This window comes from Botryllus schlosseri, chromosome 16, assembly GCF_051294905.1.
Source record: "Botryllus schlosseri isolate E-star chromosome 16, Bs_hap1, whole genome shotgun sequence".
Classification (NCBI taxonomy): Eukaryota; Metazoa; Chordata; class Ascidiacea; order Stolidobranchia; family Styelidae; genus Botryllus; species Botryllus schlosseri.
Genome location: NC_137251.1, coordinates 15,416,065 through 15,439,365, shown reverse-complemented (window position 1 = coordinate 15,439,365; position 23,301 = coordinate 15,416,065). Strand labels below are relative to the sequence as shown.

Sequence of the window (23,301 nt, the reverse complement as noted above, 5' to 3'; positions counted from 1 at the left end):
GGTCCGGCATATTTGATGGAGCGATGATCTTTTCGGTCGATCATATGATATTTGGACAACGTGGACGCACGTGTGTTGTACTTGTGCGCTTTTGATTCAGAGGTAAAGAAGTCATTGAAATATTCGGGGCAACGACCGCAGTGAAACTGATACATAAACTTGGCGATTTCTAGTTTCTGCATATCTTCTATGTTTAGGACGCCGAATCTCTTCAGCAGCGACTTATTGGATGGGCAGCCAGGCCCCTTTGGGGCCCTAGCTATGATTCGGAGCACTTTATGCTGTAGTTTCTGCAGTGGCTTGAGTGCAGTTTTACTGGCAGCCCCACAACAGAGGATGCCATAATGCAACTTTGATTGGATTTAAAGAGTATCAGAAGAATGGCGAATGGCGACAAACTTTATTCAGATCAGTTATTAATGTAGTCATGGTTACTAAGTTATCTCGAATCAAGTGAATCGTTGGTTGTGAAAGAAAATTTTCGAATCCCTCCATTGCATAAATTAGTATTTTTTCTGAATTTCCTGTTGGAATCGGATTAGGATTGGACATGGACTTAAATATGAAAAAGTTATGGATAAGGATTTGGATTTGAAGGTTCGGATTTGGATTGGATTAGGACATAGAAATTTCAAATCATCATCATCATCATCATCATTGGTTTATTAGCAATTTTATCAGTTCAATACACCACAAAAAAATGCGATACAATGAAAAGACAGGAAGATGTCGAAGCGACAAGGAGTAGTCTATGGAATCTGACACCCACCTTGGCCTAGGCGATGTAAAGAGGAGGCTCATCTCTGGTACGTAGGGGACTAAATTTGCTTTTTAAGAATGCGAACAGTCGAGTTTCCGCTTTCATTAATGTTTTCTGATAGCCCATACACTTCTTTAGAGACAATAACTTGCATATGGAACAACTGTTGTTTAAATCACGCATGCTTATTGCATGTCACGTCGCACCCAAGTGTCACCGTTAGGGACACGTCGGCGTAGATATTCAGTCAGTCGGTCGGTCATTCTATTGAAAATTTTATCAGATCAGAACACCACAAGATTGCGATATAATGAAAAGATAGTAGGCCGTCGAAGAGATTTCGATAATGCAAATTTGGATGCTCAATGCTCGCGAAGCTTTTCTGTGTAATTCAATGTCAGAACGAGGACGGATGAATCGCACATAATATGATAGCAGCTGACATATTATGTCAAGCTGCGATAAATCGTGTAACCATTCCCTGTCACTGATACTCTGGGCTACATACTTTTCCACATTTCAACCAATCAATTTCTCTTTATATTACAAAACGTCTCGCAATCTACAATATTTCGATACAAGGGAAATTGCTTGACGGAAGGACATTGAGATTACCGAATATCACGATCTGATATATCGACCTCGATTTCCGATGCATGCCATCTCATTTTCATCGATTGTCCTTTTTATGATATCTGTTATCGGCCTACTCTTCTGTATAGAGTACAAGGCTCTTCTTTACATCGTCTACGCTCAGATGGATGACTGGATCAAATACTACTCAAGTAGGTCTATTACTCGTTTCGACACCCTCATATCATTGAATGGAAAACTTGTGTTCTTATCTCTGTGACTGATACTAAAGTCAGATGATCACTCATCTCAACGCACGATGGTACTATTGAATGCTATGAAATTATCACTAGAATGTCACTTCTCCGCAACTAAACGACCGAAAGCAGGTCATATCCAAATGCTTTTATAGACTTGCTCGATCCTCCTAGACCTCCAATTACAATGATCATTTGTCTGCAATAGCTATGTCAATGACTAGAGAAAACCGAGCACAATCGCAGGCCCATCAACCTGACAGCATAACACTTCGAAGCAGTCAAGAACCACATACCCAGTACCATAACAGGTGTAATTTCAGCCACGAAAGAAGTACTGCTGTATATGTGTAAATCAGCTGAACTATGAGAACATTACAAGGTAAAAATTGCAAATATAGTTGCCCCGAAATAGAAGTAAAACGAAATTCGAATGACACAAGTGCTTGGAATATTCAAGTCAGGCATTCGAGGATTTGGAAATTTCTCAATATTTCCAAACCAGATATTGCCGATCTGTTAACCCAAGTTTTTGTGTTTGAATAAGAACATACTCATATCGAGTAACAAAATATACAACGGAACATCAAATGTGTAAAAGCACACCGGACCACTCACAATAAAAACTCTTGAGGATGACAATTTGTTGACTGTTACCTATATGAAAAAATATTTTTTGGGTGATTGGCAAAAAAACATTGGAATGCAATAGAGTATAGATTTAGACATGCGATTACATTACATTCTCTTCAGAAATATTAAACAATAGGTTGATTGAAGGGTTGAAGACGATAAAATTAACAAAATATGAAATCACATACAACCACGGCCAAACACTTTGCAAGCTAACATTGATAATTTCACCCCATAAGGTCGAACGAAATGTGCAAAAATATATTCAAGAACTTGATGTGTAGCTGTTAAACAAACAAAAACTATAATACTCTCTGCCGGGGGTATGTACAGGAAACTTGCATTAATACTTGCTAAGCAGATATGAGAAACTAAGAACGAAAAACAGATATCGGAAATTATAGAAAACGTAGGAACAAGTAAATTCCAAAAGAATAACTGCAGCAACCAGGAAGCATATTTGGCGGATAATAAACACGGTCGGAGAATTCGGCAATATAATCTCAAATTAAAGTGTCAAGGAGTCTGAAGATGCACTCATCAAATGATTTTATAATAATCTGGCCGTTTACGTTGGACTGGATGGAAAAGAATAATCTTTAAGCGGCACGATATCTATGATATATATATACAGCGCCATTTTTGAGTCGTTTAGTATAGGTACTGCCGTTTCTCAGACAGTGATTACGAAACTACTACACACATAATGAAAAAAGTGTTAACAGAAAATATAGAAATATATTATTTTGGAAGTCACAAAACCGAGACTGTGACATGAAAAATTATTTTGGGAACAAAATCGTTGTAGACCTAAAACGCTTCAACTGAGAGAACACGTCCTGAAGTAGTTCCACTGAGTTTCACCGCAGTACAACGAGATTTTGAATATACGATTAGAGCATCTCGCTAAGCAACACAATGAAGTTGTTAACATTAAAGAAGGATTTTGTCACAAGTCACAAAACCAGGACTGCAATGCAGAATATTATTTTGTAAATGGAATCGTTTTTGACCTAAATACATGCTAATGTTTCAACTGCAAACGTCCCAAAGTAGTTTCATAGGAGTTTTACTGCAGTGCCATGGGATACATACGAATGTTTCAATTGCAAAAGCAACATATCCTAAAGTAGTTCTACTCGAGATATATACTGCAGTCCTACGGAATTTTTAAATCAAGATTTGAGCATCTCGCGAGCAATACAATCAAGTTGTCAAGCTGCAGTAGATGAGGGGATAGATAAACGTATTATTCTGTAAGTCACAAAATTGGTACTGCAATGTTTCAATAACGTAAGTAACGAGCAGTTCGAACGAGTTTTGCGGTAGTTTTCCTGCAGTAATAATTTGTAAGTCAAAAAACCAGGACTGCAAGGTGTAAAATTACTTCGGAAACAGACTCGTTTTCCACCTAAACACGCACGAATGTTGACTACGAAATAACGAGTTCTGCAGTAGTTTCGCTACAGTCCCGAAATCACGGCTCGAGCATTTCGTGTAGCAATGCAATCAAGTTATCAAGACCGAAAAGAAATCCGCTATCGGGACCAGGATGCAGCACGCCGTCATCGTAACAATAATGCGCATAATCGATCATACGTACGTCGAGCGTGTTGCAATTGTCGTATTCCATTTTGTCTGTACATTTGCTGTCGATATACGAATCACCAGCATGATTTGTGATGGAAGAGTCATCTTTAGCCGAAAACTTTTCACAAACTGATTTGCTACGATCGTTAGATCTACTGTTTCCGATTATGTCGTCGCTGCTTTTAGATTTCCGCGACTTGCCACGCTTGCCACTCGTCAAAGACCCAGCGATTTTATGAGCGGTACCGTTCGATTTCAGGCTTTTACGATGATTACTTTTATTACTGCCAACCGAAGCGGATAAGACGTCACAATGACGCTTGTCGTGATCTGGGCACGTTCCAGACAAATGTGTTCTGAAATTTTCGTTTCTGGTGTCTTTGGGAGAGTTTTCGCGAGACCGCTTGCCGTATTCGTTGGAGCCCCGCTTCAGTCGTTTTACGAGCTCAGAAATGGAGGGAGAGCGTTGTGGCGTTTTGGAACACGAATCTGCAGATGTCGCCAATTTAGCTTCGGCGCTTCTGAAAAGTGAAAAAATGATTATAGCCGGCGTTTTGATGACTCGAGTCACGATTTTCTGATGACTCGACTTCACTCGAGTCATTTTCATAACTCGAACCAAGTCATGTGACTTGAGACTCAGACGGCCAAGACCGACATTTGATTGTAATTTCAAAGAATAGTAAGGTGACCATACTACTGGGATATCGTCTATTGGTACTGGTACTTGAAAATGCGACCAGAAACTGCTAAAAGTGAGGAAAATTAGTATATTTTAAATGCGAACAATTCGATATCACTAAACAGAGTTATAAAATGTGGGTTTAACAAGACTTTAACAGGAAACTGAGAAGTCAACACAATGACTTGGACTCAGACTCGATTCATAATACCGTGACTCGGACTCGACCCTCTACTTGCTGACTTGGACTCGGACTTGACTCGGTGGTGAATTGAAAATGACTCAACTTGACTCGAGTCAAAACTATAAAAGTGAGATTGACTTGTGACTAGGAGCCTGGTGACTTGGTTACAACCCTGATTATAGTCAAAAGTGGCGTACATGGCTAACAGGGATGTCATTATGATTTTAATCGAAGGTGGCTGGTCACTGGTCTTTAAAGGTTAGGATAGAATAGGACAGTGGTTCTCAAAACTTTTTTCGACATGCCTCCCCATATCGTCATATCAAAAGATATTAAAAAGAGCAACCAGAATGTTTGCAATTCCTACGCACTGTTTGCTGGCATGGAAGGTGTTATGACTGTCAAACACTTCTCAAATTTGAAATACGGACTATACACAGAGCAAGGAATAGCGAGGAACGCGAAAAAATTTCCAGATGAATATTTTGCTAAACATAATCATGTGCAATGGTAGCACATGGCAAATAGATATTTTCGCCATTTTGTTGCCTAATTCCTTCTATTACCCCACTTGAGTTTAGCTTAAACGTACCTGACCATAAGCTAAATCAAAAACCAATGCGAGGTTCGCGAGGTCAAAAAGGTTGAGAACCACTGCTTTAGATGACTTCCATTTTGTACTCAAACAGTTTAAGCTCAACGTACCTCGTTTGTTCGAAATTTAATGCCGGTGACATCATATTTTGTGATACGATTGTTGATATACAATATTCATTCCAATTCTCTGCTAGTTGCTGACGAAGTGATGATTACCCCCCGACGAGTGTCACACGTAAATATTCGGGTTCATTTCGATATGAATATACTATTCAGTTGTATCTTGAAGTTCTGTACCTCGAAGAAGCTCTTCAAGATTTTATCTATTTGTGGTTTCATTAGTAATTGTGTGTTAGTCGCGAAGACGCATCTTGCAATTCCCAAATTACCCACCTCAGATTAACTGCTACAAGTATACGACCCCTCTACCAAATCAAATTTCAACGGCTTCTTGGTGTACTTTACAGCACCATCTATTTTCTACATCCAGCTGAAGTAATTTCAGCACATCTTTGATACCTCTACTTTTAATTCAGTAGGAAATTATGCTATGTGATCAGCATCACTGACAACCTTTGATTATAATCTCGGTTTCAACGCACGTATCGCAACTTTGCTATTACTGCTTCAATGAATCATTAAATGAATTTTCATAAACTTCACACACAACATCTCTGTGGTTGCCGTTGATATGTGATGAAACTCGATTTTACGATATGACTGCATTAAAACCGGACATATCACAAGTTAATCCATAAATTACAAACAAATGGCTTAATGCACGACATATAGTTACGTTTCGCTGTCGTCAATTGCACAAGACGTAGTATCTTCTGAGGAAAGAGTCACGTCGCCTTCGTAAAGTAGGAGCAGGGAGCTTGAATAGAATCTGAAAAAGATATTGAAAATGTGAGCTGCAATGACTCCTGCAGCCAATGATAAGTTACGAAAGGAACGCATTGATCACATGATCTCAACATGACTCCAGAGCTGGACAACTCGTTTCGCACTATACACTTCTCCTATCGCATATTCAGTAAACCCACAAAATAGATCAGCATTAAAATTAGAGCATGGAGACATTTACACAAATTACATTATAATTCGATTACTGGCATTTCCCTCTAATTAGTCTAATTATATAACTAGTAGCCCAAGTATGATTCGCACAATAATGAAACGCATTACAAGCACAATCTGCCATTCCCACCTGTGAGATTTCATAGACTCGATAATTTCCTTGAGATTTTCAATTTTCTCAATGGCTTGCCTAACAAGGTTTTCGTCGACCGACGCCGACTCTTGATTTTTACTCGAAGGAACTCTGCAAAGCAAAAGAACACCGGTATGATTTTCCATCGGAGCCAGTCCACGATAATGTATTCGAAGAAAACCTTGGAGGTAGATAACTTCATTGTACATTGAATAATATATTCATATTGAACAAACTCAAATATATTTGGTTGACACTCGTCCATCAGCAACTAGTAGACAATTCAAAAGAATAATGTATTGCTATACATGGTATGGCAATTCTGAATGAAGAGCAGATATGTGTGAGAATTTGGTGCTGAAATTATATATCACTTACGGTCAAGCCTGCTATATAAATTGATAAGACTGCATTCGCCTGTGACACCACTTCATAATATATAAGGCCTCCAGGCCTGAGTGAGAATAGGGGGAATCTCAAAAATCTAAGGAGATCATTCATTTGTTTGGAAATTCGATGGCATCATTGGAAATTTTATTAACACAAAAAAGCCAAACACGAATTTTATAGTTTCTAAAAAACGATTGTCGAATGGCAAACACACCAAACAAGGTTATTATAACGATGAAGATTGATTCATATCCAACAGAAAAATCTCACAGTCTCTGTGACAGTAGCCTGTTAGTGTTAATATATCTTCATTTCAATGATCAGATGTCATCATTGTAGCCTTGAAGTTGAAGTGGCAACAAATTTGATTGAAAACTATTGTTATTCAACAACAGTGAGATGAGACCGGGTTGAGCTGTCATCTGGCTGTATGTAATAACCCACAGTATTGCCTAATTCAGCACAGCAGCCACCAAGTATTGTTCCACTTCGCGAATTATACAATAGAACGGCCCATACCAGATACACAAGACTAAAACTTAACACAATAGCATAATCTTCACTTGCAGGAGTGTTATGACTCCATTGTAAATTCATCTTTGTTAAACAGCCTGACGCCCCACTAATAAAATAGACTACTCCCTATTGTAAACAGATTTATAAGACATATCTGTAAATTCCTTGTGCGTACTATGTAGTTTGAAATCTTGGAATCACAGTAAATTAGAGTAATGCTATAATCAAGCACTGCAGTAAGGTCCAGAAATAAATATCCTAAAGACGTAGTTGGAAACTTTGTAACTTAGACGTAGATGGGAACTTTGTAACTTAGACGTAGTTGGAAACTTTGTAACTTAGACGTAGATGGGAACTTACATGGGATGAGTTCCTCTCGAAAAGAAATGTCGCAAGTTGGCCAGGAATCCCGCCACGGTGAGGTTGTGGCCGTAATACTTGTTGTGATACAAAAACTTCTCCTTGTCAGGACGATAGATCTGCAGACAACAATGTCATCATCGGGGAAATAGGACAGGGATGTTCAATTCTGAATCAAGTATTAGAATTCGATTCGAGTTTCACTCACTACGACGTCGCAACAGTATGGACGATGTGAAAAGGTTAAATATGTACCTTTTATGCGATGCCAAAGAGTATAATGCCGATTCTACTTCAAATCGAAGATAATTTGGTATTTTTATGACCATAACTATTTCATCGCACTTGATAACTGGTGTTGATTGATCACGACATCACAGATATTTCAATTCCACCAACACGACTAGCTTTGTACTAAACTACTACTACCAGTTAGGGATCACAGCAAATATTAACTTAAACAAAATTTCACCTGCATTCCGCTCAGCCTGGCGCCGAGATTTATCGCTGTGACGTGACGAGCGATCTTTTCTGGCGATGCCGTTTCTCGAATGCGCGTTCCGATTTTCAAGTCCAAAACGCAAGGCCGGCGATACCGTGCAACGACGTTTTCCAGCAGGGTGAACTTCTTCTTTTTCCCGTATGCCGGATCTTCCGAATCTGCATACTGATGATAATCGAAAATATTTACCGTCGAGACTAAATCCCATTGCAGTATAATTCATCAGCCCGCATCAAAAGTTAACGGCACACTAACAATGTATAGGCTACGAGAGATACTCAATTGGCGGACCTTTGAAGACCCATGTCTTAATCTCTTTTAGAGCTCCATTTGTCAACATAAATCTGACTATTTAATTCAATGATGATTGACTACAATACAGAAGAATGGAATGAAGACCATGGTGCCACTGTCACGACTTGCGCAGATAGGATTGTTAATTAGACACTGACCAATTGGAGAATATATACCAAATAGATTGACCCTTGACAGCATTGAAAGTGAAATCCCTGGATTGCTGACACGCCGAGAAGGAGTCGGTGAGAGTGCAAGTTAGAAAAGAAATCCTAATTCATACGATTATAATTGTATAAAATTATATAATAGAAGTATGGTTGAAGTATAAATAATACATAGGATAAATAAGTTGGGCACCTTGAGCTTCAGCCACGCATCATCTAAAACCTTCGCGTTCCATGGATTGTGAAGGCCGGCTGTCGAATACGTTTGTTGTTCCCTGTTCTCTTTTCCAGACTCCATCGAGTCATCAATGCACACGGAGACGTCAAAGCCCTGAAATCACATGCAAATCACGTAATGGCCAAATCCTGAACAGCATTTACACTAATCCTTCACAATTCCCATTAAGCTTGGGACAATGTAAAATACATATGGTCACATATAACTACAAGGACCCTAAGGTGAAATATATGAATATAACTGAAATTACCTGTGATAGCTCGCTTACTACATCGTCATCTTCGTTCGCTGAAGATATCGTGGGGACATGGCTCATCGGTTCCACAAACATGCCGGAATTAGAAGTGTCGGCTTTATTTAACACAATAATTTTCTGGATTGATTGGTCTGGATATCTGAAATACATGTATGCGAATGAAAACTATCATTAATTACGTTGATGGACTCTCGAGGACAATTGTGACTTCTTGTATTTACGCAATATCGTAGTTCGTCAACATATGATAAAGAAACGAAAATACTCCCTTAGATTCAATTAATGTTATACCTATGTTAGGGCGGGGGAAGCTTCCCCGTATCAGACTAATATGCGAAAAGCACAATTTAGGGCAGTTGCGGACTTGTTACTGATTTATGGCTTTCATATCAAAACCCTATTTCGGATTAAGTTTCAAAGCAATTCACAATCCAGGTGCTGAATTCATTTCTTGTCATGCCCACTTACATGTCCGAATCTGGTAATGACTCAACTTTCGTTCACTTGTAGCATGAACATTAATAATAAATTCCATATAAAGTCCAAAAGTCCAAAATTGAATACGAATGCAATCCAATCCAAGTACAGCCAAAATCTTAGCATCCAATGCTTTCAAAACCAAGTAGGCTATATTGAGAAGTCAGCAATAGTAAAGCAAATTGGTGGTTACTGCTTACTGGTGAGTAGTTGTAGTAACATAACAATCTTTCAGATTTATCCATGCAAAATACTTTGTGTAGGCCAGGGGTGGTCAACATTGTCATTAATAATAACCAAGTAGTCTACATTAGAAAGTGATGACAAAAATTCCTCTTTTAAAATTAGAGGAAGGAATTGTCAAGACATCTCAAAGATCCTTGAAGCATAAGCGCTAGGACTGATAACAGAAAATTATTCCGGCAACTGGGCTTTTGGATGAGGGGGGGGGGAGACGCATCCTCCTTGCAGTCAATTGTCGCTGATAGCTTTCAAAATTTCAATATATGTCTTTGAAAACTTGTGGAGATTAACCACTATTGTAACTAATAAATGCAATTTTTTAAGTTGAAGTCTGCAGGGACTACATCGCCCAGTCATTTCTATCATAAAAGTGATCAATTTTTCGCCAAATATCACTCCCCACTCAAAAGAATCTCTAAAATGCAAAATCAGAGATCTCTATGCATACATCCATGGTAAAATGCATTTAGTTTGGCAACACAAACAGTTTACTTACAAGCAGTCTCATAAAATAACCTCAGTAAGTTAACCAAAATACGCAAGATTGCAAGTAGCCTACATCAAATGGCTTGAGAAGTCCGTAAAGAGAAGAAATTTGTTACTGACCACTAGGGTTGTTCAGAATTGACCGACTTTCAAAGTCGTGGTTTTCAGTCCGATTCCCATGCCTTATACCATAAAAACATATTCTAGCTACTTTTTTTCGTAATTCATCCCTTGCATCCGTGTGCATTTTGAGCTGAAAGAATATCGGCTAAAAATAGGGGATTCCCCTAAAATTTGAGTATCGCCATTGGGACTAGGTTAGTTAACGTCATATATATCCTGGGTTTATGCAGCTATTGCGGTATGGAGTGCTACATAACCTTACTATAGAAAGTATTGCCGGTTCAGGACTCCATTTCATGTCCCACACTCCCTTAGAACTCCTCAAAACTGCCTGAGACTGATAGTCATTTTGTTGGATCACATATCCTACACTCCTCAACCCTACCTGAGATTGTTCATCAATTTCCGGGATCACCATGTGCAAGAATACAACTGTGAATGTACATTCACTCACAGCCACATTTTAAACATCACATTGTTCACAGGAAACGAAACAAGAAGGAAAAGAAATAGATCAACTCGGCAATTGCTACTTAAATCAGGTGGATGAAATGGTTGCTTTAGAGAAATCGGCATATCTGTTCCCGTGATCTCCCACGGCTTGTAAGAGGCTCGCCCGCTGTTCTTTGTCATCTGTCTTTAAAGCATCAAAGTTGGCATTCAATTTTACCAAACGCTCTGCTGCGTCTTTAACTACTTCAACACTACGGTACTCACAAATTCTTAAGCAGTCTCAAAATGCGGATCAGTATGCCATTCCGAAACTGGAAGACCCAACTAATCATGTTCAGTATGTATAGCATCCAATAGAAACCACGATTCCGGTCCAATTAAATCAACCATACTCATTGGCTCAGAGACAGAGTTAGAGATTAGACTCAGAGGTACACATCTGCGAAATCGTTCAAGAATTGGCATTTGCAGCAATTTAGCAGCCATCGCTTCCTTCACTTTGTCAGGAATCATTGGTTTAGCCGAGAACATTGTAGATACCACCGTTTCCTCGGTGAGATGCCAATGATGTTTTCACATCTTTTTATATGCCACATCAGCAACCGCGAAATCGCATGATGTAAAGTCCGTCATGTCATGAAGGAATTTGAGATCATTACTCTGTGCGTCACATGCAATACCAGTTTTCAAGCTGAGACATAAAACTGGGCAATATTTATTCATACCAACTTTCTAATGAACTCTTCAGAATAGCCCATTTGCTCACTCCACATGAACATTTTTTGACAGTACAGCACTTGACTCGTCCATCCAGTGCTATTAGTAGCACCAGGCTTGCGAAAACGATTATCAACATATTGTTCATCTAAAATCACCAAGGCGCCTGTTGCACAGTCTCTGTATTCATCTCTTATCAAGAATTCTTTCTGCTTTCCATTATATGGCTTAATCAGTGGAATTATTTCTTGCTTTGCTTCATCAGCTTTCATCGCCAACCCGCTGCCTTTATCAAACAGAAGTGTTTTAGAGCTTCTTAATTGATCAATATCTTTCAACTTCTTGGAAGGTATTAAAATCTGTGTTTTCAGGGCCTTGGGTCGCCGATCCAAATACACACTTCACTTCCAGATCTCCCGGATGACTAGTTCATGAATATGATGGCGACAAGCACTGTAGAAAACTTTCCGGTTTATCAATTCTTCAAGTAACAGAACAGCACCTTTATTTTTTCCATTGTTTGAGGATGTTGCGTCAAACACAAGAGCTTCGACATTTTTGTTAAATTATAAAGTTCCAGCAGTTCAAATGACGGATCAGCCCGTAATTTCCTGTAGCACTCTCAGAGTTCGAATGCCAAGAAGTTTGCCCTTCTCAAATGCGTTGGAACACGCAGACGATGCCAGCACTGCCAAGGCCTCAAACGACTCCTAGAGAGCTTTCCATTCCAGCGCAATGAGATGTGCTTTGGTGGATCGTTTGCTATTTATTCAACAATCGACATAGGAATTTTAAAACGATTTGCAATGCGTCGTCGATAGGTTCCAGATCTTGAAAGATGAAAGTCATTAGGGTCACCATCGCAAGCTTTAATCAGTGCTGCAGTTATCATGGTAGCAGCATTATCGCTGACTCTCAAGCGATCAGAAACCTGGCATATGTCATTGTCGTTGAACAGATTTACAGGCGCTTTTAGAGTCACAAATTTAAAGGAATGACCCGATGTCAACTGCGCCACTTCAAAATCACTGCTGTGGGAAGTGTCAGCTACCTGCGAAGATATAGATGAGCTCTCTGTAAATTCACCTTCGCTACTTGAAGCTGGTGCACTCTCTCGCACTCATGGTCCGTCTCTTTTGTTGCATGCTTATCACTTTCAACACTGTATCTTTGCCACCAATCGTTGCTAATCACGGACCCCTTTGATCCTAATAAAATGTTTTGTATTCATGTTTCTTATCGCCGGAGAGAAGTGTACTTGCTTCAATTGTCGTCATCGCGTCAGGAGCTCCTCCATGCCCATTGCCCATAGCTTACTTAAGTTGGCTTCAAAGTCACTTTGTTCTCTTGATACATATTGCTGGCCTGCAGTTTTCTTTAGTGACAGTCATTTGGTTTCTGTTTTCCCACTGTCTCTAATCTTTCAATGGCATTGACTTGTGTGATGGTCTTTGTGGCAGCCAGGAACCAAAAACCTATTACCGTACTTCATCTCCTACGTCCTGGATGTGTAACTTTACTGGTTCATTTTTCGCATATGAATGCTCTCTTAGGTGTAACACATACTGCATAACTTTCCTAAGAGTAAGCAGCTTCGATCTCGTAATGTTTCCTCAGATGGCCCAGCTAGGAAATGCTGTGTCTGCGACCGTGATCTTCTAGTTTTCTTCGATACTATATCACTAGATGGCAATTTTCTTTTTTTTTCAGACATTTCGCACTAGAGCTAATCCTAGAAATATAAATATACATCAACTCAGTCAAGCAACAAAGAATAGTTGGAAACATTTCAGTTCTCTTAAAGGTCAAACACATACTGCACAACTTGAGCAAGAATAGTCGGATTAGATCCAGTTATTGATTCTGGAAGATAATGATTCCTAAATTGGAAATACTCCGACCAGTATATTGCTATCTTAGGAAATAACATAAAATTCAGAGCAACCGATTGGCTGTTTTCCACAGTCACTGGAAAATACATTTACAAGCTTTGTTTTCTATCCCAGTAGACAAGAAAGAGTATCAGGTCCATTAGATCGAATAATTCAATACTGCTACAATACTATAATCACTAATCCTGCGCTAGACTCGCTAACAGCATGAGCCAAAAAGCTACCTGGTAAGTCCTGCACCTCAATCGTAAACACAGTTCTTCAACAACAAAGCAGCAAAACACCTGAGTAATCAATGATCCCCATTTCACTGCCGTGCCTAGCGCGTCATCAACGCTAGAACATCCGCTTCACGTCAATGAGAACACATGCGATTGCTGTCGAGTCACTCACAACGGGGGAATCCCCAAATTCCGAAGAATTTTTTTGGTGCATGAAAAAACGGCAAAATGCACACGGATGCAGGGGATGAATTACAAAAAAAAAGTAGCCAGAATTTGTTTTTAAGGTATAAGGCATGGGAAACGGACTGAAAACCTAGACTTTTTGAAAGTCGGTCAATTCTGAACAACCCTACTGACCACCTCTGAATTTATGCAGCCTGTGAATACACACTAGTACATAAATGTGGCCTAGGACAGTGGTTCTCAACCGCCGGTCCGCGGACCGGTGCCGGTCCGCGACGACATTCCTGCCGGTCCGCCAGGTATATTACAATTTTATCCCTTAATTTCAAGATGCAATGTTGAAGGCTTTTCCATTGATAAAATAAATACAACATTAAATTTTAAACTGATTCAGAACTTCGTGAGGTAACATTATTGCTGGAAACATGTTCGATTTGATTTAAAGTTCAAGACGTGTCCTTTGACGACATGCGAGCGACAAGTACAGAGCGGATACGAGCTGACTCCTCGCTAAGCAGCGCGGTTTGCGCCATCATTCATTTCTGAATCATTCACTTTGTGCAGGACCATACCTGGGGCACCCCAAGTCGCCAAATTGGAGAGGGGGCGAGCTTGAAAAGGACCCAAAATTATTCTGCAAATGAACATAAATCATAGCGCATGTTTTGAAACTTTTTACAACATTTTTCAAATTTTTTTTTTTGCGCATTGCGCGATTCAGTGTCACTAAATGTCTTGCTTCTTAGGTGCCATTCTCCAAGAAATACGCATGATTTATAGAAATCGGGATTTTGGTGTTGGCCATTAACGCGCCACGACTTACCAATACATAATGAAGTTTAGGCTAACATGTGACTCCGGAATGTGTTCCGAAAATTCGGCAGCAAAAAAAACGATTCAGTCACGAATGATCGAAAATTTTGCTATTGGAGCGATTAAGCTACATATTACACAAAATCTCTGCTTATTCTGAGTAAAATGAGCGTGCTCACAAGTATAGGTGAAAACATCGACCCAACTGTAGGGTCACGGAACGAAGCCCCCTGAAGTTTGGCTTATCGCCCGGGTATCGGCTGACGAAGTGCTTTTTCGGCCCGGATTTGCGAATGGCCCGTATAGCTGCTGTAAAGACTTTTCTTGCGGTACGCATTGTGTTCGTAGTTGCCAGAGTAGCCTGCGTCTGGTGGCAGTGGGCAATGAGCAAGGTAGCACGACAAGGTGCTTGGTTCGACTCCGAAATGCTTCTTCTCTCGATATTATATTATATTATATCATTTGAGTTGGCGTGGTTGGTTAAACCCATGGATTTCGGTGCGAAAACTGTCGGCGGTAGCACATTTATCTGGACAAGGCAATTTTACCTCGACTCAGCAGACTCGCTGCCATAAAATCGCATGAAGATAATTAATTACGATTAAAACCCTATAAATGTCACTCTGTAACACCATATAATTGCTAAAAACGGTTGCATATTTTACATTTTGGCTTCATTTCAATTTTGAAAGTTCGCCGGTCCGCCAGACATTTTTTGAAATTTTACCGGTCCGCGAAGTGAAAAAGGTTGAGAAACACTGGCCTAGGATATTAGTCTTCGAACTCACATCACATGGGTTTTCCCATAATCCTTGACACATCGCTTCGAATGAGGCTTGGGTTTCTCCGCAAACAACTTTATGATGCTCTTCGCATCTGGCTTTACCAATGTACGAGGAAGAGCATAGGCGCGAATTGAGGATGTAGCACCTTCTTGGACAAAGCTCACGTTGACAAGACCTAAAAAATACCATAGGATTTTACGATGAAATGGAAAAAGATAATAATGAAAAACTCTACCAGTGTGTATATGCATTTTAGGTCAGAGATATGTTGGGTGTATACAGAGACTATGGACCCTGCAACATAACATTCTCTTAACTCGATACTCCTATATATGTGGAAAATTGTGAAGACGTATATATTTGACTGGATGTTTGTCTAAATCGGTTATCACAGCAATCACCGGCTTAAAAGTAAACAAGATAATCCTTTCCTGCTAGCAACGCCAACAAATCCCATTTAATGCCCAAGGGAAAATTATATTGAAATATATTGATTGAGTAATAAAGTCACTCCAGTACACACCTCATTCAATATTTGATGAGAAGTTCAGAGATAACATGACAATCTGGTAGCAGTGCTGCAGGCAAACTTGTGAAAACTACTGGTATTTTCAAAATACGCAAGTAGAACTAGAACTACTCATTTTCCACAACTTGCAACTATAGAACTAGACTAACAACCGTTAAAAATCCTCAGCTAACTAACCAAAACAACTGACTAATAACTGATAATATACGAATTGGTGAATTGGAAATGAGCTGAGAAATTTGTGAGATTAAATCGGCATTTTAAGAGGATGGGGTTTCAAGTTTGAAAGAGAAAGGGCTTCGACCCCAAAACTCACCCTCTGCCTAGACCACCGTTAGCAGTTTGACTGCAAGAACATCACACTACAGAGCACAAGTATCACGATTCACGCCAAATGATGACACATGTTTTATAGTTAACTAGAACTACTTACTTTTCCAAATTCACAACTAGAAATAGAAGTAGAACTACTCCTTAACATTCGTGAAGTTCTAGAACTAAAACTATACCGGTACTAAAAATTGACAGTTTGTACAAGCCCAGCCATATGGAATGTTCATAGTAATTCAGGAATCAAATAAAAATCGCTTCATCTTGCACATACGTGCGACGTAACAGAATTTCGCAAATATGTCACACCATTCAAGAATAATAAAATACCTCGAAATTGGGGAGCGAATTTCTTCAGTTCTCGAGGTATACTTTGATAGAAATAAAGCTCCCTTGATACGTAAGGTTTCAGAAGTGTGGTTTCGTCGTAACAAAGTATGCTCGCTCGTCCGCTAACTTGATGCCCAAACGGATGTAACAGCACCGGATTTTCAAACACACTGTCAGAAGATTTGGCACATTTACTGACATCAGGCTGGCTTTGAGTTGTGTCAGTTTTCCGCCAAGAGTCTTTATTGACGGGCGCAATACTCTTCATCGCCGTACTATGGTCTGAGGCATTGTCGTAACCTTTAGAATTCCGTCGGACGACATTGATAATTGAGCTGAGCTCGGCCGGTTTTCGTACCTTTTTGTCCAAACTTGTCATGATATGTTTACGAATGCGGCAGCATTTCACAGTAACACTCTCTTTTCCTTATAAAGGTCCTTGTGTAGACATTCAGCATGTCATGACTGATATCAGTACAAATCATTTATACTTACAAACACCAATCTGAGAAGAACAACACAGCACAAAAAATCAGCATCAACATCCAATTAAATCTTATTTGAATATTTTCATCAAATAAAGACGCCACGCGATTGCGAATGATTGGAATGAAAAGGTGTGACATTGCTGAAATAGTTATAGCTCCTAGCTGTGACGTTCAACAAATAAGCTGATATCTAAGCTGCAGGTCACCAAAGAGAGTTGCATGCGCAATGTGAGCGTCACAGATAGCATAAAGAATGAATCAGCAATTAATATACTAATATAGGCTACCAACCATTGCAGACAGTCGCATACCATTCTAGAATGATGAACTTTATGCCTACTAACATGAAGTGATAAGCCGATACGAGCAGGCCCTCCGATACCAACCTACAAATAAGGCATGTATGAATTATTTATAACTGCAGTGGACCAAAACCAATATCATGATAAAAATAAATCAGATATGCAGTGAATTGCGCATTCCCACACAGATCATCGGACCATAGCCTTTTATGATCGGACGACCGCTTGGGTTGGCTCAGCTCACTCTTCGCTGTCTACGAGTTATGAGAGAAAATAAACATTATGTACGGAGAGACAGACTCGTCGATTGATTGGTGTTCTGTTACAAAGCCAGTTCCGCTGGAATTTCAAAAATTCTCATGAGCTGCTTGAGAATTTCGATATATTTTTCATATTCGTACAGTCATACACACTCGACAGTTAATCGGTGTCGGTGTATAGGCTCGTCATAAATTACCGAAAAATATTTGACGTAACTGTAATAGCATAGCAATTTACAACGTACTACTACGTTGTAAATTGCTATGGTAATAGTGTAATAGATCAATTACAATGTACTAATAAGAAGAACTAGGTCACCTCTACAATTTCAGGATTCACAATCATGTTAAAAGCCAGCTATTGTATTATTTTCATCCCCTCAAAACGCACGGGTCGCTCGGCTTTGAAGACTTAGTCATATCGTGCCTCACCCTATCTACCTTGCAGGCCAATTTATATTGCATTTCACCGTGCTGTATTTTTTGTTGTGTGTGATGCTGATTTTCACTGTGGACAGATAAGGGCTCTCTCTCTATGTACTGTAAAATGCGATATACAATAATATGCGATACAATGGGCAGAGGCGGATATATTCAAACGAACAAGTAGCGGAACCGGTCTACCATATGGCCTAACTAAAGCCATGGCTACACCGGACTCGGGCACTGCCGCATTAGGCCTTACTCTAATCCTCGACACTATGGCCTTATGCTATCTAAAAACAGAGTCCGGTGTAACAGTGTTTTTGTGTAGATGCTGCTTTTTCTTGTTCTGTGCATTCGCTTTCACCGGGCAGTTTACTAGGCCAAATATAACGCCTATCACTATCGCGTAGCCATCTATATCGGCTGGTTTTCGGCCCTACTTAGTCTGAAGTTCGCACAGATTGACTTGAATATACTGTGCTGGTGGCCTTTCGCAGCGACACGCGACAGTTTGTCGACATATCCCTCCCGTAGGCGTAGTCATGATTTAAATTGGAAGAGTTGATAGTTTTTAAATATATGCTCAATGCTCATGAAGCCTCGAACCAGTGGCGGCTCGTCCTATAGGGCAACTGGGGCATTGCCCCACCTAAAATTCTGTTCAATAACAATTTAACCATTTATAGACGCACAGCGCTCAATATATATCGAGATCACAGCGAAACCCGCGTTCTTCTTGTGCTTTCGCTTGCAAATGCCCATACATAGCGAAGTCTCCGCGAAAATCGAATTCTCTTCTGTGTTTTCGCTTTGTGAATGCCTAGCCGGGGCTTGCCCCGGTAGCGCTCATAACAAGCTTTCACTATCTATTCTCTCAAAGCTGCGCACAATTAAGAAACGTTGCTTTACTCTCTCCTATTCGTAAAATGGCCGAGCAACCGGGGAAAATATGCTTGCTCGCCCCTAAGGTGTGATGTAACAATCGTATCTATATCTGAACTCGGATACCGTGATATGCGTTGAGTCGACCGTTGCTGGTACAGGTCGATTTTGATGGTGTTTCACACCATGATAATTCTTGAAACTTGGTATGTCATGTCGTGATGGTGGTATTTAACACTGTCCTAAGTTTCAGGGTTTCTACTCAAAGTTTAGGGTAGTAATTCCGTTTCCAAAGTCGAGTGTGTGCTGATCGGTCATGTATCGCAAACATATTTCACGCAAAGCCGGTATTGGTCTCCATTGATTTTAACGATGCTCCTTAGCTAGATCCGTCATGAACTTTTACATGGTATGTCTTGATTTTAGTATCGAACGCTGTGCCAAGTCTCAAGGTTGACACTCAATGATTAGGGCAGCAATTTCGTTATTAAGTTCGAGTATGGTAGAGATGTGCGCTGATCTGACACTTAGCCTACCTAACGCATTGCGGATTTCACGCAAAAGCCGGTGTATCTGTGTTCCATACTGAGATAGGTGATGAGATGATGATATCATGAAACAGTTTACTAACATCCTCGGTTTGCATTCAAATATTTAGTTTTATTTTATATTCTCCAATGTCAATTTCACCGTGGAATGGTGGCCTTCGGGCCATTTGCTCACAATTACAACCCCTGTCAAGCGCGATAGCTGTTTCGTTTTCGATGGCGGCTAACAGCTGATCATCGCTTGATCAGCCGATTCCTCAGTAAATATTACGCAAAATTCGGCGTTGATCTGTTCGTATTAATTTTGACAGTGTACCATACCGAAAACGGTCATGAGGCTATACTTCTCGATGATTTCATGTGACAGTGTACCAAGTTTTCGGCTTTCTTCCACGTATTTATTCGGTAATATATTTTCCGAAGGCGATTTTGCAGCAGACATATAGACACTATAGACCGTAAGCCGTATGTGTCGTGTGACAGTCTCCAGCCTCAAGGCCAGAATCTCCCAAGCTGTACCGGGACCGAATTTCCGAGGCTGCTATCCGTAGTTCTTCAGAATGATGTTTTTGATTCAATATGACATTTCCTTGTCCAATCTATGAGATAACAATTGCGTATGTGTCCGAACTCGTTGACCTTTCCAGTTAGGCATACGCAATCTCTCGATTTAAAGTCATTTCCATTTCTGCAGATAAGTAGTCAGGTCAAGTGCGAACATGAATCGTGTTGAATCTTTGCTCCGTACGCCGTTTAGCCAGCTGCCTTTAGAGCAAAAATTAGAGGTAAAGCGACTAGGTCCGTATCAGCCTAGAAATTGCCCATTGATCCAATCGTACGCCGGAGGAAAGCGCACTCGTGCCTTTTCTTCAGCGCATTTCGATAAAAATGGATGGCTTACTTATGGCGAGGATAAAAACGCCTTGTTTTGCTTTTACTGTCTTTTATTCGACAGTGCCGGTACCGGAAGCAGTGGCTCTTGTTGGAACAAAATTGGTTATCGCGATCTGAAGCATTTGTCAGAGCGTCTGAAAACGCACCAAAAATCCCAAGTGCACATGGCTAGTGCAGTTAAATATAAATTGTTTGGCAGAGTAGTAATGTCGCAGCTCAATGAAAGTTATCGCGTATCAGTCTGCAAGCACAATGAGCTTGTAGATAAGAATAGGCATGTTCTCTCTCGGGTGATTGATGCCATTAAATTTATTGGAGTTCATGAATTGCCCCTTCGAGGCCACGATGAGAAGGAATGCTCTCTCAATAGGGGGGTATTTTTGGATCTAATTAAATACACGGCTTCCATTGATAGCATTTTGCGCGAACATCTCGACACCGCGACAGTAGCTAAGGGTACCTCAAAGACTATTCAAAATGATGTGCTTGATTCGATATATCACATCTATCTACAGCATTTGTTTACCGAGATTGTTGACGCTGAATTTCTATCTATTCAGTCTGACGAAACAACTGACATTACGTGTTTGTCACAACTAGTCGTGATTTTTCGGTTCACGAAATTTGGTATGCCAGTCGAACGATTCCACAGCTTAGTGGCTGTTGACGATCGCACTGCTGTCGGAATTTCTTACGTATTAAAAAAAAACATTACAGCCCTATTCAGTTGAGTCGAAACTTATTGCGCAAACCTACGACGGCGCAGCAGTCATGAGCGAATCGCGACATAGCGTACAAGTTTTAATGAAAGAAGTTTACCCGCATGCGCATTTTTTGCATTGCTACGCGCATCAGCTCAATCTTGTAGTGAAAAAAAATGTGCTTAGGAATATCTTCTGTCAAGATATTCTTTGCAAATCTTTCAGGGTTCTCCTCCTTTTTCTCTGTTTCGCCAAAGCGATCTGATCTATTGCGCGACATATGCAAGCACCGGTTACCTAGATGCGTATCAACACGGTGGAACTTCCAATCCAGAGTTGTGCAACGAGTGTCAGAGAGTAGGGTGGAGCTTCTGGAATGCTTCTCAGTGATTGAGAGCTCTCCTATGTCTGGGATGATACTTCCATACGTGAAGCGGCGGGGCTTAAACGACTCCTGGAAGACGAAGAATTTTTGTTCTTTTTGAAGCTTTTTTGTGACATCTTCATGCACGTCGATACACTGTACAGCACTTTTCAGTCGCGTATGGCCGATGGTACTACTGCGCAATTGTGTATTGCACATTTTTGTGAGGCAATTTCGCATATCCGGGCGAATGTACACTTCGCTGGTGACACAGCGCTTTTACGTCGTGGGATAAGTGTGCAAAACCTGCTTGTTGCGGCTTACGAATGTTGCGATATACTGATGTCCCAAATCCAACATCGTCTGAATAGTGACCAGTTGGTTACTTTCGCCCTGTTAAATCCGAGAAATTTCCCTGCCTACAAAATTCATTTTCCTTCTGGACTACTGCGCAGCGTGCCTCGATATTACCCGATGATCGACATTGCTCGGTTGGAGAGCGAGTTGACTTGTTTGTATTCTAACACATCCTTTTCGGAAATTAAAACCACTAGTGAACTTTCAAAATTCCTAGTTGAAAATTCGCTTTCGATCAACTTTGCTACAGTAACTAGCTTTCTGAATATCATTTTGACCACCCCGATTTCATCCGCGGAATCCGAGCGCAGTTTCAGCACATTGAAACGTATCAAGACCTTTCTCAGAAACAGGATGGGCCAAGATAGGCTTAATGCGTTGGCTGTTCTCTCGATTCACAACGACGTGGTTCTGGGAATTCCAGATTTCAATAAACTCGTTATTGAACATTTTGCTAAGAAGAAATCACGTCGCGCACAATACTTATACAAGACATAAATTAATGCTGGTGGGCGGACGACTGTACACATCATGTTCTTTCCGAATAATTTCAATCAAGTGAGCCCAGGTAACTCAACCATGTCTATGGCTAAGGAAAAGTGAGTGGTTTTCATCCTTATTACTCGAGGCACACTGACAATTAATTTACCGATATATTTTGTTATGGCTATGGAAAAAAAGTGAAAAATTCATCAAGATGAAATAATTTATTCATGAAATTGTTTAATGCGATATGTGCTCGCATTTCAATTTAACACAATGCTTTGATTCCTGCTTGAATGATGGCAGGCAGACTCGTAATTAATCTTCCATGGATAACAGCTGGCTTTTTATAATGTTTTACGTTTATGGGTGCCACCGCTTTGATTGCCTATCCCCTGGTCGTAACGCATCAGGATCGTGTACCAAACACTTTCGGACGAGGGCAAATCGATTTGACTCGCTTTCGGGACGAGAATCCATATACAAATCGGGTCGAAGGCGCTGCAGCACTTTACAGAATTGCTGAGCATGGAACGATTAAAACACCACAAGGTGTCATGCGAATGGTCTTTGTAGGTAGTTGGTCTGTGTATTTTTGGTATAGTCTTACTCGGCGCTTGCGTAATCTCTACCACGAAATCATAACGCATGCTACTAAGGATAACCTGATGATTGATTCGTGGCATGGGGACGATTCTTAGTTCGCGTACATTTTGTAAAATAATCATTTGAATAAAAAACAATGAATAAAACATTTGTTACCGCACTTCAAGTCACGCCACCGGCAAACCTCTCGCGG

At 40.3% G+C, this 23,301-nt stretch overlaps 1 protein-coding gene and 1 long non-coding RNA gene across 3 annotated transcripts; both read right to left on the bottom strand.

Moving 5' to 3' along the window:
- Nucleotides 1-1,885: 1,885 nt before the first annotated feature.
- LOC145459299 (inositol hexakisphosphate kinase 2-like) lies at nt 1,886-17,570 on the bottom strand. Of its 2 annotated transcripts, XM_080337946.1 has the most exons (10): nt 16,798-17,570; nt 15,612-15,783; nt 9,207-9,351; nt 8,912-9,049; nt 8,228-8,422; nt 7,756-7,874; nt 6,487-6,600; nt 6,073-6,165; nt 3,668-4,334; nt 1,886-3,634 (listed from the first exon to the last, which is right to left on the bottom strand). In XM_080337946.1, exons 1-9 carry the CDS (start codon nt 17,174-17,176, stop codon nt 3,701-3,703), a joined length of 1,989 nt encoding a protein of 662 aa, XP_080194072.1. In that variant the 5' UTR covers nt 17,177-17,570; the 3' UTR covers nt 1,886-3,634; nt 3,668-3,700. The 2 variants fall into 2 exon arrangements, with proteins under 2 accessions (XP_080194072.1, XP_080194071.1); XM_080337945.1 differs by having other exon boundaries at nt 1,886-4,334; nt 16,798-17,569.
- LOC145459302 (uncharacterized) lies at nt 10,961-14,235 on the bottom strand. Its single transcript, XR_013921341.1, has 2 exons — nt 11,720-14,235; nt 10,961-11,654 (listed from the first exon to the last, which is right to left on the bottom strand). It is a non-coding gene; the product is annotated as an uncharacterized LOC145459302 (long non-coding RNA).
- Nucleotides 17,571-23,301: the final 5,731 nt, after the last annotated feature.

What these genes read in the sequence shown, in the direction of transcription:
- LOC145459299 (XM_080337946.1), bottom strand. Translation starts at nt 17,176, where the DNA reads ATGACAAGTTTGGACAAAAAGGTACGAAAACCGGCCGAGCTCAGCTCA. An exon ending in TAGTAAGCGAGCTATCACAG is followed by an intron (nt 9,050 to 9,206) that starts GTAATTTCAGTT and finishes ATGTGATTTCAG; the next exon opens with GGCTTTGACGTCTCCGTGTG. An exon ending in TCGAGAGGAACTCATCCCAT is followed by an intron (nt 6,601 to 7,755) that starts GTAAGTTCCCAT and finishes TTTGCTTTGCAG; the next exon opens with AGTTCCTTCGAGTAAAAATC.